This window comes from Caretta caretta, chromosome 6 (genome assembly GCF_965140235.1).
Source record: "Caretta caretta isolate rCarCar2 chromosome 6, rCarCar1.hap1, whole genome shotgun sequence".
NCBI lineage: Eukaryota > Metazoa > Chordata > Testudines > Cheloniidae > Caretta > Caretta caretta.
In genome coordinates, this window is record NC_134211.1 from 90,008,395 (window position 1) to 90,021,814 (window position 13,420).

General features: G+C 47.8%; 1 protein-coding gene across 3 annotated transcripts in view; it reads left to right on the plus strand.

The window, feature by feature from the left end:
- Nucleotides 1-13,420, plus strand: part of ESRRB (estrogen related receptor beta) — a 170,573-nt gene that overhangs the window by 135,274 nt on the left and 21,879 nt on the right. For all 3 annotated transcript variants that reach the window (XM_075129794.1, XM_048855573.2, XM_048855571.2), the window contains 2 exons: nucleotides 7,588-7,698; nucleotides 8,646-8,807. In XM_075129794.1, coding sequence (XP_074985895.1) covers nucleotides 7,588-7,698; nucleotides 8,646-8,807 — 273 coding nt within the window. The remainder of the gene's footprint in view (nucleotides 1-7,587; nucleotides 7,699-8,645; nucleotides 8,808-13,420) is intronic.

Consider the following 13,420-nt stretch of genomic DNA (forward strand, 5'->3'; position numbering starts at 1 on the left):
TCACCCACACCCTGAGTACCTACCATTGTAGGAATACAGAATTTATATACTGGAGCCACATCATTGGTCCATCTGGTCTGGTATGTCAGCTTCCTGCCATAACAGATCAGACCACTGGCATACCTGAACAGACTATTAGGTTACCTGGTCCGGTTTCCCCCACTCTGTGTATCATTGAGCTGTCTAGTTTGGTATCTAGTCTGCTGCCAGAGTGAATTGGACCATTGCACCAGCAAACCTGGTGTCCCGCTTCCATTAGTGGTATATAGCTCTTGTTTCAGAAAAAGAGCTTCATGTCTGCACCAGGCACTCTGCAAGTGGCATTTATTTTAGGGGACTTCAGAGAGCTTAATAGATCTAACTCCCATCCCCCCTCTCCCCCCCCCCCCCCCCATCTGCTTTTCCCACATCAGGGGGATTCTATTCAGTACTTCGACAAAATGGACATTGGGAAAGGAGACATCTGACATCCTGGTGAAGGTCCCAGCTCTGCAGAGATGTCCAGGCCCATATGGCTACATGTTGTTAGCCAACTAAAACCATTTTATGAAAGCAAGACTGAGCTCCAAAAAGGGGTGGGATTATGCTAGATACCTGCTTCTCTGAGCCAGTTAAAGGCACTTGGATAAAATTTTCAGAAGTGCCTACTAGGTCTCATTTTCAAAAGTGACAGACACTCGGCAGCCTATGTCCCATTTATTTTCCAAGTGTCTAAGGCCCCGATCTTTAAAGGTACTTTAGTGCCTAAGTTCACCATTAGCTGCCACTGACCTTTTCAAAGCTGCTGCCAAACCCGTAGGCGTCTGAGGCCCCAGGCGGCTAAGCTTCCACCAGTCAACATTTGCCTAAATGCCAAATCCATCCCAGTGGCTAGCGAGCTACTTGGAGCCTTAACTCAAGCCAAAGCCACAGTGGCCCCGTACCTAGATTCTCAAACTCAGGGGAATGCCTATCTTGCCAGCAGGGTCTGATCCCATGGGCATGTGCAGAGCGTGCCTAACACCTGTCACCTGCCAGCCACCACATCAGGAGGGCCAGAGGCAGACCACCAGTAGGGGGTGGGACGGCCGGAGGTACATGCAAATGCAGGGCGAGCACGAGAAAGGTATTGAGTGTGAGCAGGAGAGAGAGAAAGCAAGAGATATTTTCGGCTGCTAGGGTATGGGATACCTAAGCTGCTGATTTGGCATAGGTACCTACCTCCAGGAGGGGGGCTCACAGCTATGGCATTGTATGAATACCAATGGTAGTGGTGCACGGGAGTAGAAGCTGTACCTGATTCCAGTTAGCCTGTGAAAGCAGCTTCTGGCCTCTGTATCCAGGGAACAGCCATGCGGTGGTGCAAACACTAGGGCATCACTCCCTGGCCTATGCATTTCTCTTAGAGCTCCATTTAATTACGTTTTCAATCTGGGTACCAATCATCCCATCAAAGCCACTTGGCAAAATTCTGCTGTGAGCCCTTCGGGCTGGGATAGGTCGCTCTGTTACTATCAGTTCGGGAGCATGTGACAGGACTCTATAGAAAGTGATGTGAGGCTAGTAATTCGGGGTGACAGCTGATATTGGGCCGAGGCTGCATTTCCCACTGGCCAAGGCTGAGCTTCACAGAGCTTTTAAGAGTATTTTTAGCCCCCAGAATATAAAAGAGAAACTAAACCTGATTTCCCGTGCTGCTGCCTCTGCACACTCGGCTATTTTTACTTCCGACGGACTAGGCGTGGGTCCAGCTTTTAAAAAAAACGCTGGAATTATTTTACTCCCATTAAGAAAAAAACCCCAAAGCCTGATGTTATCAAGTCAGTGAGGGGACATGTGATCTTGAACTCGTCAGGCAGATGTCTCTCTGAGGGGGCACAGCAGAGAATTGCAGGGAGCTTGAACAGATCAGCAGATTGGCTCTTGCACTGCAGAGGCTTGGCACTGGTACAGACTTTTTCACGTGAGCTCCTGGAACACGAGTGGCACCAACAGGATGGTTAGAAAACTGACAGCCCTAACCAGGGCAGAATGATGGGTTGAAAAGGACCAGGCAAACACCCAAGTCCAGGGCCTCCACCTTCCTTCATCCTGGGACCCCCTTTGGGATAGGGCAGGCAGGGGAACTAATAACATACACCTCTAATCAAAGAAAGTCAGACAAACATGGCAGACGCTGGTCAGAAGGGAGTCTCGTATACGTGTCAGGGCTAACAACAGGTGTTCCCTTCAGAGGCGACAGGACTGGAGTGTGCCCTTCCCTTTGTTACTGCACAAGTAGATCTGTGGGATTGTTTACAGTCTCAGCACAGAAAGCATCCATGTCAGAAGGAGCCCCTGCCCTAAAACTGGAATAGAAAAAGCAGACTTCCCCCCAAACTTTCCCATGCCAATGTGCCTCACACCTGATGCGGAGGGACTCCCTCTAGGTGTGAGGAAGGAATTCTGAAGCCCATTCTGTCTATGCCTCTCTGCTGAAGCTGCCAACATGGGGGCCAGTGAGTGCCAAGTCCTGGTGGTGATTTTGTGATGGGTACATCTGTCCTGCTGGGAACTGGACTGTGGTGGCCCCTGTGTGAAATGAGTTGGAAAGTCATAGAGCAGCTGGAGGGTAACAAGTTTCCCTTGCTCCCATCCTGGGATGGGTTGAAGGCAGCAAATCATGCGTAGGTGTGTCCACTAAAGGCTTGGCTGCCTCCCACAAGTATTTGCATACCAGGTGTCACAGCCTGCAATTCAACCTCAAAGGAATTAAGCAGAATGCTTAACCACCATGTGATTTCGGATTGACATCCATCTATATGTTTCCAGGCCCTGCACAGCCTGGTGTCCTGGCTCGTCTGTGCCTCTCATCTCATCTCTGTTTGCTTCCTTTACCCTCCTTGTTCTACTCAGGCTCACAATTTGTCTCCCTTTTTGTTTCTTTCTCCCATTCTTATCTCATCTGACTGCTCCGGGCCTGGCACTGCCTCTCTAGCCCCACCCATCCTGCTTTGGACTTGACACTGCCTCTCTGTGACTGCACCCATGCTGCTCCGGGCTTGGCCGTGCTTTTCTCACCCCACCCACCACACGTCCAGTCCTTCTTCACATCTCTCTTGGAAACCCATTTTAACACCCTTCTTCTTCCCTCCCCGCTTCCTTGTAAGAGGCAATAACAAAATCAGACAATAAACAAACCAAACAGAAAAGTAACAAAACCAGGGAAGTGAAAAGTTCAAGAGAAAAGTAAGCGCTCTTGTTATCAGCTGAGCTGCCTTTGTGTCTGTATGGGACTGTTAAGACTGTAAGCTCTTCGGGGCAGAGTACTTCTCTTGTTACTTGTCTCTCCAGTATCTTGCACACTGTTCCCAGGATCAGTAATAAGACACGTAACAAATGGATTGACGTGCAGTTAGTTGCTTGTCACGCCTACAAATCGCTCCGATTAACGATTGGAAGATGGATGAGATGTTTCGCATGTGGGTCAGTCTACGCACTGTCTCTTTAAGGCTAATGCTTGTGTTGCTGAGGCAGAACAATGGTTGTGACCTTATTTAAAGCGTTTGCCTCAAGGAGTGTCACACTGGATGGGGAACAGGAGGAAAATACAGTCTCATTCAAAATTAACAAGCCAAAGTCCTTGGAGGAACAGGCCTATATCCACTCAGCCAGGGAAGGAGGAATGGAGGGTAAATCTCCTTGTCTCTCTCTCTTATCTCTTTTAATGCACTTAAGTCCTTTGTGTCCCTATAATCTGATTGAGGATCCCTAATACCTCTGCAACCTGTGCAGCCATTCCACCAGCCAAATGCTGGGGACGATGTGCCTGTCTGCATGTCTCTTTGGTAAAAGTAAAGTGACTCCCTCCCCAGGTTTTTTTTCCTTTCGCTTCATCAAAATGTGCAGAGAGTGCACTCTGGGGAATTGCAGATTGGTTCCCAGCTTCCTCTACTAAGCGGATAGGTGATTCCACCCTTTAATATCATATCTGCCCATCAGCACAGAGAAGAAACAGGAGCTGCGAGCCTCTAGTGAGAGGGAATGGGAAGTTGTGTTTCATTTAGAAAGCCCTGCTTGGGCCAGGCAATTCAGTCATATTCGTGATGTTTGTCACTTTCACAGCCTTTTCCCCATTCTGTTGCTGACTCAGCACTTCCCGGGGAGGCATATTTTCTCACTGACTGACTTGAGGCACTGCTCATTCAGCACAGCGTGCAGTGGAGGCCTCATGGGATTTCTGTCTTTTGAAATCTGAACACATTTATCTCAATGGAGAAGTCAAAGGATAGAAGCCAGTCTTGGGGTCTCCTGGCTAATACAGGACTCCAGGTTTGTACTCACACAGGTCTACCATTCTTCCTGGGTCTCCCTAGAGGCTCCCTAGGCTCCAAATTCTGCTGTTTTCTTTTTCTCTTCTCTCCCTGGAACTTGATGGGACATCAGAGAAGGAGCTGTCCAGCCAGGCTCCTCAGTGCTGAGCAGGGAAATAAGAAACACCCGCTAAAATTTTCCAAGGTGCCCCTGTAATATGGAAGCCAGGTCCTATCGACTTTCTGTGAGTTCAGTGGGTCTCTTCATTGGATCAGTGACCAGCTTAGAAAATGTGCCAGTTGCAGCAAACTCGCTCAGTATGCTCTGACTCCACACATTTCACTTCCTGGGCTTTCTTCTGACATATCTCTGTCAAGCCATCTAGCCTCCCTCCCCCTGCTCAGCACTGGTACCTGAGCCCCTGAATACTCTGACTTAACTCACAGGAAAAACAACTATTTGAACTCATTGGGGCTGATTGGCTCCTGCCTTGCACTTTGCTTAAGATTCTCCAGTCCGCGAAGGCCTCTTCGTGCCAAATAAGTTTGCACCATGTAAATGACACAGAGTGGCCTTAAAAGAAAGCAATATAAGTGAACTCTCTGCTGGTTGAAAGCTCTGCCACCTCTCACATCAGTCAGCTCCCACACCCCATGCACAAGGAGGGAAGGGATGTATCAGGGCATTTGTGGGGAGTGATGTGGGCAGCAGGCATGTGGTGGAGTAGAGCCGTACCATATCTGTGCATCTACAGGCATTGGTCTTTACATCAGCAGTGGAAGTTAGAGTAAGCCCTGTGTGGTTCTAACTTCTGCTGGGGCCAGGTGGCTGAAGATCAGTCTTTTACCCTGCTCTATGCAGCCACCATTCCCCGCTAAGACATCATCAGGGCCCTTGTGTCATCATTTGCACCTGTGCAAAGTGGGTGTAAAATGCTGCCAACTCAGAGTGATTGTGTGGGACACGTACTTTGCGCCCCTCTGCACTCATGTAAATGACAATATGAAGGAGAAGGCAGTGGAGAGAGAGGCCTAACATCTCAATTAAAATGAGTAGTTCCAGGGCCCAGACTGATGACTTAAACTATAGTTTTAGGGCTTGATTCTCTACTGTGCGGGGCCTGGTGCAGAGAGGGGCTGACATGGAGCTGATCTCATCCTGATTCTTAGCAGCCCAGCCTCATCTGCAGGGAGACAGCTTTAACTTATACCACTCGGGCAAGGTCCGATGCCAGTGGAGAACCAAGTGTAACAGAGCCCAACTCAGCCATGTTCCCTCTACTCCCCAACAGCCGCATCTCATGCTCTACCCCTCTCTTTCCTGCATGCTGGGCTATGCAAGGGCAACTCACAATAGCAATTCCTTTGCTCTGGGGATTTCAAGGACTGGTCGTTTCTGCTTCTCTCCACACGGGAGCAGGACTCTGAAAGGGAGCAAGGTGGGTCTATGGCTCCTCTCGCTACAATGCTGGCTCCTGGAGTGGGGATGGCATACCAGGGGAATCAATCTGTTCCATCAGATTGGATGGCACTGATTGAATGTACCTATCTACCCACGCCCAGGCTCGTGTGCAAGAAGCAGCGCTGGAGAGCTGTGCTTCGTGAAGAGGAAGCTCCTTGTGCAGCCCCAAGAGCCTTGACATGCGTACGAACAGCAGCACCAATAGCAATAACTAGGCACCCCTGGCACACAGCACGAACAGCACTGTTGTCAGCAGAAGCCTCGCCCACAACTGTGCTCCTACATCGGTACCACAGGTGCCACTGCGCGGCAGCGGGGCTCGCCCTCGCGCACTACTCAGGCCTGTAGCTTAAAAACCACCCCGTAGCCCTTAGGTGGGCACTGATGTTGGGCTTTGCCAACAGCCCTGGGTAGCTCTATACGGGGTGCTGTAGGAGAACGGTTGTGGAGCGTGCCGGTGTCGATGTATTTGTACCACTAAGCGTGTTGGCGCTGGTGCGTACAGACATGCATGGTAAGGGACGGTAGGGCTAGCAGCAGGGTATGACGGCTCGTATTGGGCAGGGGTATCACTTCTTCTGGCCCGGCTTTCATATAGCTCCTCCCGCGCTGTTGGTATTGGTTAGTGACCAAAGTGCTGATCTGAAATGAATAATTTACTTGTCAGATTAAGTCTCTTTCTTCTGTAAAATATCTGTGAGCAGACTGCAGTTTCCTCAAAGGTACGTGTTGTTCAAAATTTATTCATCTATCACGTTCTCTTTTTTATTTTTTACTGTATGGATTGATCACCAAATATTTGTTGCTTATTATGATTGGTCAGATAAGTCACATGGTGTTGTTTCTGTACTCTGGATGAAATCAGCACACAAATATTACAGGTGTGAATACTTGCATTTGCAAATTTTAAATTCAATTTCCATGTATACTCACAATTGACTTTCAACAGCTGTTTGTCCATGTAAAATTCAATTCCCCCAATTTCATAGAAATTGAACACAAAGGACCAAGGATCCAACAAGAAAGGAATTTATTTAATAATCTGGACAACTATTCATGGTCTTATTTTTCCACCATTTGCTCAAGTCTAGTACTGATGTAGAATTTCAGCTGCTGTTCTTGTATCGATGCTTGATCCTGCTGTTGCTGTTTGTATAGGTATAGTGATTTCGGTGTTGTATTTGACGCTTTGTTTGCTGTTTAACTCATTGTATTTGAGGCATTGTTGCTACAAATCTTCGCTTTCTGCCTAGTTCAGTTTTATTATTGCCTTACTGTGGTAGAGGTTGCATTTGTTTCTGTTTATATTTAGTTCTACTTTCGTTACGGGTTGCCTTGCTCGACAGATCTTGGTTCTATTCATATTTCATAATCTATTTGTTATGGGAAGCTTTCCTCAAATATAGACAGTGAAAGGTCACAGAATATTTAACTTTTCATTTTTAAGAACAATCTAAAGGGGTTTTTTTATAAGCGCAGGTTTGATTGACATTTCTGAGACTTCCTTTTTAAAAACATGATCATCCAGAGAGCACTGAAATCTGAAGCCCTCAATTTATCTACCAAACAGACGATGATTCAAGAGTTGAGGTGGGTTGGGTTTTGTCTTCATTAATGTTTTCAAGAGAGGTAACTATCCCAGTGATGTGGTCAGAGCAAGAGGCTGCCCAGCTGGCATTGTTGGGACAGCTGTGCTGGATTCAGTGGACAGGCCAGGTGGCCTGGTCAGGGAAGTTCTGCTGGGTAAGGAAGAATATCCAGGCCTCCTCTCTTACAAAGCTGTAGCAGTGAAATTCCAGGATTCACTACGACACTGCTAGGGGATCATGAGTTTCTTTCCTCTCTTACCCACAGGGGTTCGTCTGGATCGAGTCCGCGGAGGACGCCAGAAGTACAAGAGAAGACTGGACTCTGAGAGCAGTACTTATCTGAGCTTACAGATCCCTCCTCCAGCCAAAAAGCCATGTATGTACAAGCTTCCTATTGTTTTCCTTAAGGCCAGCACAGCTTCTTTTTCTGTTGGTGCCATGGATGCACAAATAATGTTGTGTGGTTGTTGTCCCCTTCTGTTTCCATTACAAATCACCATTGTCAGATATTCATTTTTTTTCCAATGAGTATAGTGTGTGGGTGGAATAGTGTCATCTGAGGTTGTGGCCCGTTGATGATGGGATTCTTTGGATCATCAGTCAGAGCTTTCTCAGAGAGAGAGACTAACTGTATAGCTTCAGTGATGTTCTGGTCTTCCCTGCACCCAAGATCCACTAAATCAGCCCCACACCCTGATCTCTCTCTACCATGTCACCAACTTGTTTTCTGAACTTCTCAAAATCCCAACAGTTGTTTGTCCATCACATTCATCTTAGGCTTCTCTCACCCTGTCATATCCCCATGGGATCTACCTGGTATAACTGAGCCATGTCTTAAAATGGGCTCCTGCTTTTTTCAGACTTCTACAGGTGTTGGCTCAGTACTGAAGAATCACAGATTCTAGTTTCCAACCTCTACACCAGTGTTTTTCAAACTGGTGTACACATACCCATAGCAGTACGCAGGCTCTATCAGGGGATTCATGAGAAAAGTCCTGTAATGGCGGACAACGCATTTTATTTAGGAAGACTTGGCAATCTAATCATAGGTCTATTATTATCCTATCTCAGATGGGGGTATCTGGTAGACTATATTATTTGGAAAGGGATATGCAGCCAAAGAAGTTTGAAAACTCTACTCTTAACTACAGTGCAGTCTCCCTCCTGCTGTGAACAAAACACATTTCTGAGATCCCAAATTGCAGGCCGTATGGTACGAGAACTCCTATCAGTTGTGTATCCTGCTAAGTGTTGTCTGAAAGCTGCTACATACACACCATCTCCTGAAAGGTACAGTAGTAACTTCTCCTTTGACATTTGCAGTGACTAAGATCGTCTCCCACTTGCTGGTGGCTGAGCCAGAGAAGATTTATGCCATGCCTGACCCCACTATGCCGGAGAGTGACATCAAAGCACTGACAACCCTCTGTGACTTAGCAGACAGGGAACTGGTGGTGATCATTGGATGGGCAAAGCACATCCCAGGTAATGAAGGGGAAGTTACGGATGGGGGCATTAGTGTGAAAGACAAGGGGAGGTGATTATTTACTCTGTGAGCATCACTTTATCTTGGCACTCTGATGGGTTGAATCTACTTCAAGAGAAAGCTGCTCATGGTGAAGCCTCATTAACATTGAGTTCCAATACAGTGTGTATTAATTTGTGTAAATTAATTATTATATACACGTAGTGTCCTGGGATTATGTGGTAGCCTTAGAGATGATATTGTACAGCAGTCAGTAGTGCTTGTGACCGAGTGGTACAGCAATAACCCCTGCTGATTAACCTTTGGGACTAGGTGGTACAGTGGTAGGCTTCGGTGATTTTGCATGACATTTGCTGCACCACCACAGAATAGGGAGCTCACTGCCCATCTGAAGGGGAAGCTTTCCTAGCCATAAGGAGCGAAGCCACAGAGCAAGGCCCACTCATACAGGACACTGATTAAGGCGCCACTCTGGAGCTCCTGTTTCCTGTGTTGATGGAGGCTGGGAACACTTTGACTGTGATGTGATCAACCTCTGACAGGAAGCTGACTGGAGCATTCACAGGACTTCCATACTCTTCGTTCAGCACAGCAGCAGCAGTCCATGTAGAATATCAGCACTACAGTAACAGATCCAGGACTGAAGGAGTGGCCGTCTCCCTCATTCAGATATTGGGGGCTCCCATGTGATTCCTGCTGTTGGAAGAGTTGCATTCTGAGTCCACGGCTTGACCTTATGTAAAGCTCCATAACATAAAGTATCAAGGGGAGATGCCCTGGCACCTTGAACAGAAGTTCTGATTGCAAAGCAAAAGTGCAGTGGCTAGTAGGGAGGGCTTTCAGAAAGTGTCCCCAGGGCTCACTTTGCTGCGTTGCAGAAGACTGCTTCAGATAGACATGCGGCATGAATAATCTGATACAGCAGTCTCATCCCCTCTCCCTTCTTTCCCCCAAGCCCAGAGGAACATTTTGTACTCAGCTACTGGACCTAATCTGCTGCCAAATCTTGCACATATTACTCCAGCTTCAGTACAAGTTCACACTCTCCCATCCCGCTTCTTGGTTCATCAGTTCCTTGCTTCAGCCATGCAGCATGTTTCCATGAAACATTTTCGACCCCATCTGATCATTTGGGAATATCTGCTATAGGTCAGTTGTCCTAGCCTAGCAGACATTTGGCTCACACAATGACTAATTTCTGCAGCTTGTCCTTGTTCTCTCTTTGGCTGCCGCTCCTCTTTTTTCTAAGTGACTGTTTCCCTGTAAAATTTGTCATCATTGGATTCTAAGGTTGGAGGCTCCCCTTGAGAAGACTTCCTGGGCTGTTTGAAGTGGGTACCTTGGGCCTAGATCCACAAAAGGATTTAGGCACCTGAAGTGCAGATTTAGATAACACTGTGATCCACAAAATCCCCGCTCAGCTATCACCCAATTCTATATGCGCCTAAACTCACTTGGCACCTACGTTTCCACTGTAAAAATTCCCTAGGCCCCTCTGGGCATGTGCACTGCTGCATCCGGCAGGGGTCCAGACGCCTCTCTCATGCCTAAACCCCAGCAAAATCCTCAAACAGGGGAAGACAGGCATTCCCCCGCCTATCTCCCCCAGGGCCCAATCCAGTAGGTGTACTCAGAGCATGCCAAACATCACAAGGGGGCCTCCCTTACATCCAGTGGTTAGGGTACTCACCTGGGATGTGGGAGACTCCAGTTCAATTCCCGCACTGTCCAATGAGAAGGGTTTTGAACAGGGGTTTCCCCATCTCTCAGGTGAGTGCCCAAACCACTGGGATATAGGATATTCTGATGAGGGTCTCTCTTGTTGAAGTCATTCTACTTTCATTAAAAAAATATATTAATTGGCCCTAGAGTGTGAGGAACACTCTCCAGTTCAGTGGTTAGGGTACTCGCCTGAGAGATGTGCAACTGCTGTTCTAATCCCTTCTACCCATCAGGCAGAGAGGGGGGAATTAAACATGGATCTCCCATGTCCCGTGTGAGTACCCAAACCACTGCGCTAAAGGTTGTAAGGAAGGTCACCACTGTCACCTCCTCCTCACAAGAAATGGCTGAGATGGCGACACCATCTGACTCTAGACAGCGGGTCCTGGCTATGGATTGCAAGCAGAAATAGGTGCCTGCAGCCTGGATTTAGATGCCTATCTCCATGATGTGGGTGGGTGGTGGGGATTAGGACACACCCCTCTTGCTGGCATCACCCACTGACTACTTTACATGGCTCTCTGCCTAGCGTGCAGGCTTTTATGGATCCCATTCTTAGGCACCTACCTCTCCCCCATTCATTGTATAGGGAGCTTAGGGGCCTAACTCAGGCTTTGTGGCTCCCACTGTTCTTCCAGTGATTTGCTAGATGCCTACGAGTTAGGTGTTTCATAGAGCCACACCCCTGATTATAGAGTTTGAAGAAATAGGTCTTTCTGCAGGCAGTGTTTCTGAGCGGAGGTTAATGCCATGGGTGCCCTTCTTAAAGGAGATCTTCAGTATCAGGGATTACACCACTTGCTAGCTGTGGAATCCACCTGAGGCTGATTCAGCACAAACAAGGCTATGTTGCTGATTGAGGAATCTCAGCCTGGATTGCTCCATTAACCCAGCAGCAGGGTTAACTCCATTAACAGAAAGGGCATTATCACAATGCAGCTGGGGTATGGCTCCACAGCCTAAAAACCCTACAACAGTGAGTCTCAGAGCTCAGGTGAACTGATTCAGGCTCACGCCACAGGGCTAAAAATAACAGTGTAGATGTTCCTGCTCAGGTGGGCCCGGGCTCCAGCCCCAGCACAAATGTCTACACTGCTATATTTAGCTCCTGAGCGCAAGCCCAAGTCAGTTGACCCAGCCCTGAGAGTCCTTGCCATGGTTTTTTTGTTTTTGCTAGACAGACATACCCAAACACAGTTACTCACAGATTACTGTCACTGTGGCTATTAGTTCCCAAATACCTAGGTGTTGCAGGCCATTATCACTGCTACGCACTGGGGATGCCCTACAGTAGCTCAGGGATCTCTTGCTTACACCTGTGATGAATAGCTACTCCTCCCTGAATTTCATTTTGGAACCAATGCACTTTCCATCTTGCTGCTGCTCCTGCTGCTCTCCTAGAACGGGGATGTAAGCACAAGGTGACTACTGCTCTGTAAAAGGGGCGGTTTTTTTCTTCCAGAAGGACAGGGTACTCCTGCAACCTCCTCTGTTTTCTCTGTATTTCCCTTTCCGGCAAAAAAAAAAAAAACCCCAGTGTGGCAACCCAATCAACACAGCTCCTGGGTCGGTCAGAGGGCTCAGTCCAGCTTTATACAAGAGATTTTAATATATATAAAATAGGATACAGCCTTTTTATTTTAATCCCCCATCAGAAATAGAAAATGACTAAAACAAACTGAGCACATCAGGAGCACGGGGAAGGGGACTGACTCAAATGGGCATGTCAATGCAGTCTGTTCCCTTGAGTCTGCACTCCCCGAACCCCAGACACCAAGGAGCTCACACATCAGGGTGATCGCATGCTCAGGTTCCCACACAACTGCGCTCATAGACATGTGAGGCTTGATTCCCAAGGGGCACTTAGGCTGAGCATTTGCAGTGCATAGCCGTTAGGCACCCTGCCACCCAGTAGAATTCAGAGCCTCAAGTTAGGCACCCAGGCCTGGGGAGAGTTCGGAGCAAAAAAGGGGATTAACAGAAGCCAGTATGCTAAGGGGGGAGCTGCCTAAGCTAGGCCCTCAGAGGTAGTTAACTCAAGTCAAGGCTGGCCAGAGATGCCTTCCGCCACTTGGGATTCTCTTGTTGAAGCTTTCCCATTTTGTATAAAAATACTTAAATCGCCCTGGGGCCAAGGGGAAGAGCCCAGCAGACTCCTTCTTACAAACAGCTTGTTTATGATGTTAAACTGATCTCCCATTGGCAAATCCAGGCAACAGCATTCTGGCACGTGGCTCACACATTAGGAGTGCACTATACCAGAGCATCCTGAAGGAATATTTTTCGTAACATCATTCCATAAATTTGAATTGTCTGCAAGGTTGTCTTAGTGGGGCACCGTGGTTCATTTGAAATAATAGAGTTCTCTTCAAGTACAGGGATAGACATTGGCAGGTATGTCACCAGAAATTGTATGTCAGAGATAGCTCACAAGGGAAGTACATAGTAGATAAAGGCTTCCCCTAGGACAGAGGAGACTGTGGGTTCCCGTGCACTGCAGACGTTCCTGCTTGGGCTGGAGCCCAGGCTCTGAGACCCTTCCCCCCAAGCTCCAGCCTGAGTGGGAACACCTACACTGCTATTTTTAGCCTCGTTGTGCAAGCCTTATGAGACTGGCTGCCACATGGCTTTTTCTGCAGTGTGGATACACCCCATGGCACACTTCCTACTATTCTGCTCCTTTAATGGCCACACTTGGGATCTTTTGGTCTGAAAAGGAGAGTTCCACTGTTGCATGGCCAGACTTATGGCCAATTGGCTTTTGAACCTTTTCAGACACCAAAGGATTTGGTATCTACCTTGATAAGGTAGGACAGCCATTTGCTGTGTATTTTCTTTGAGCCTCTGGCAGTTGTTACTGCAGTAATTTTATACTACCTCTGGCAGAGCT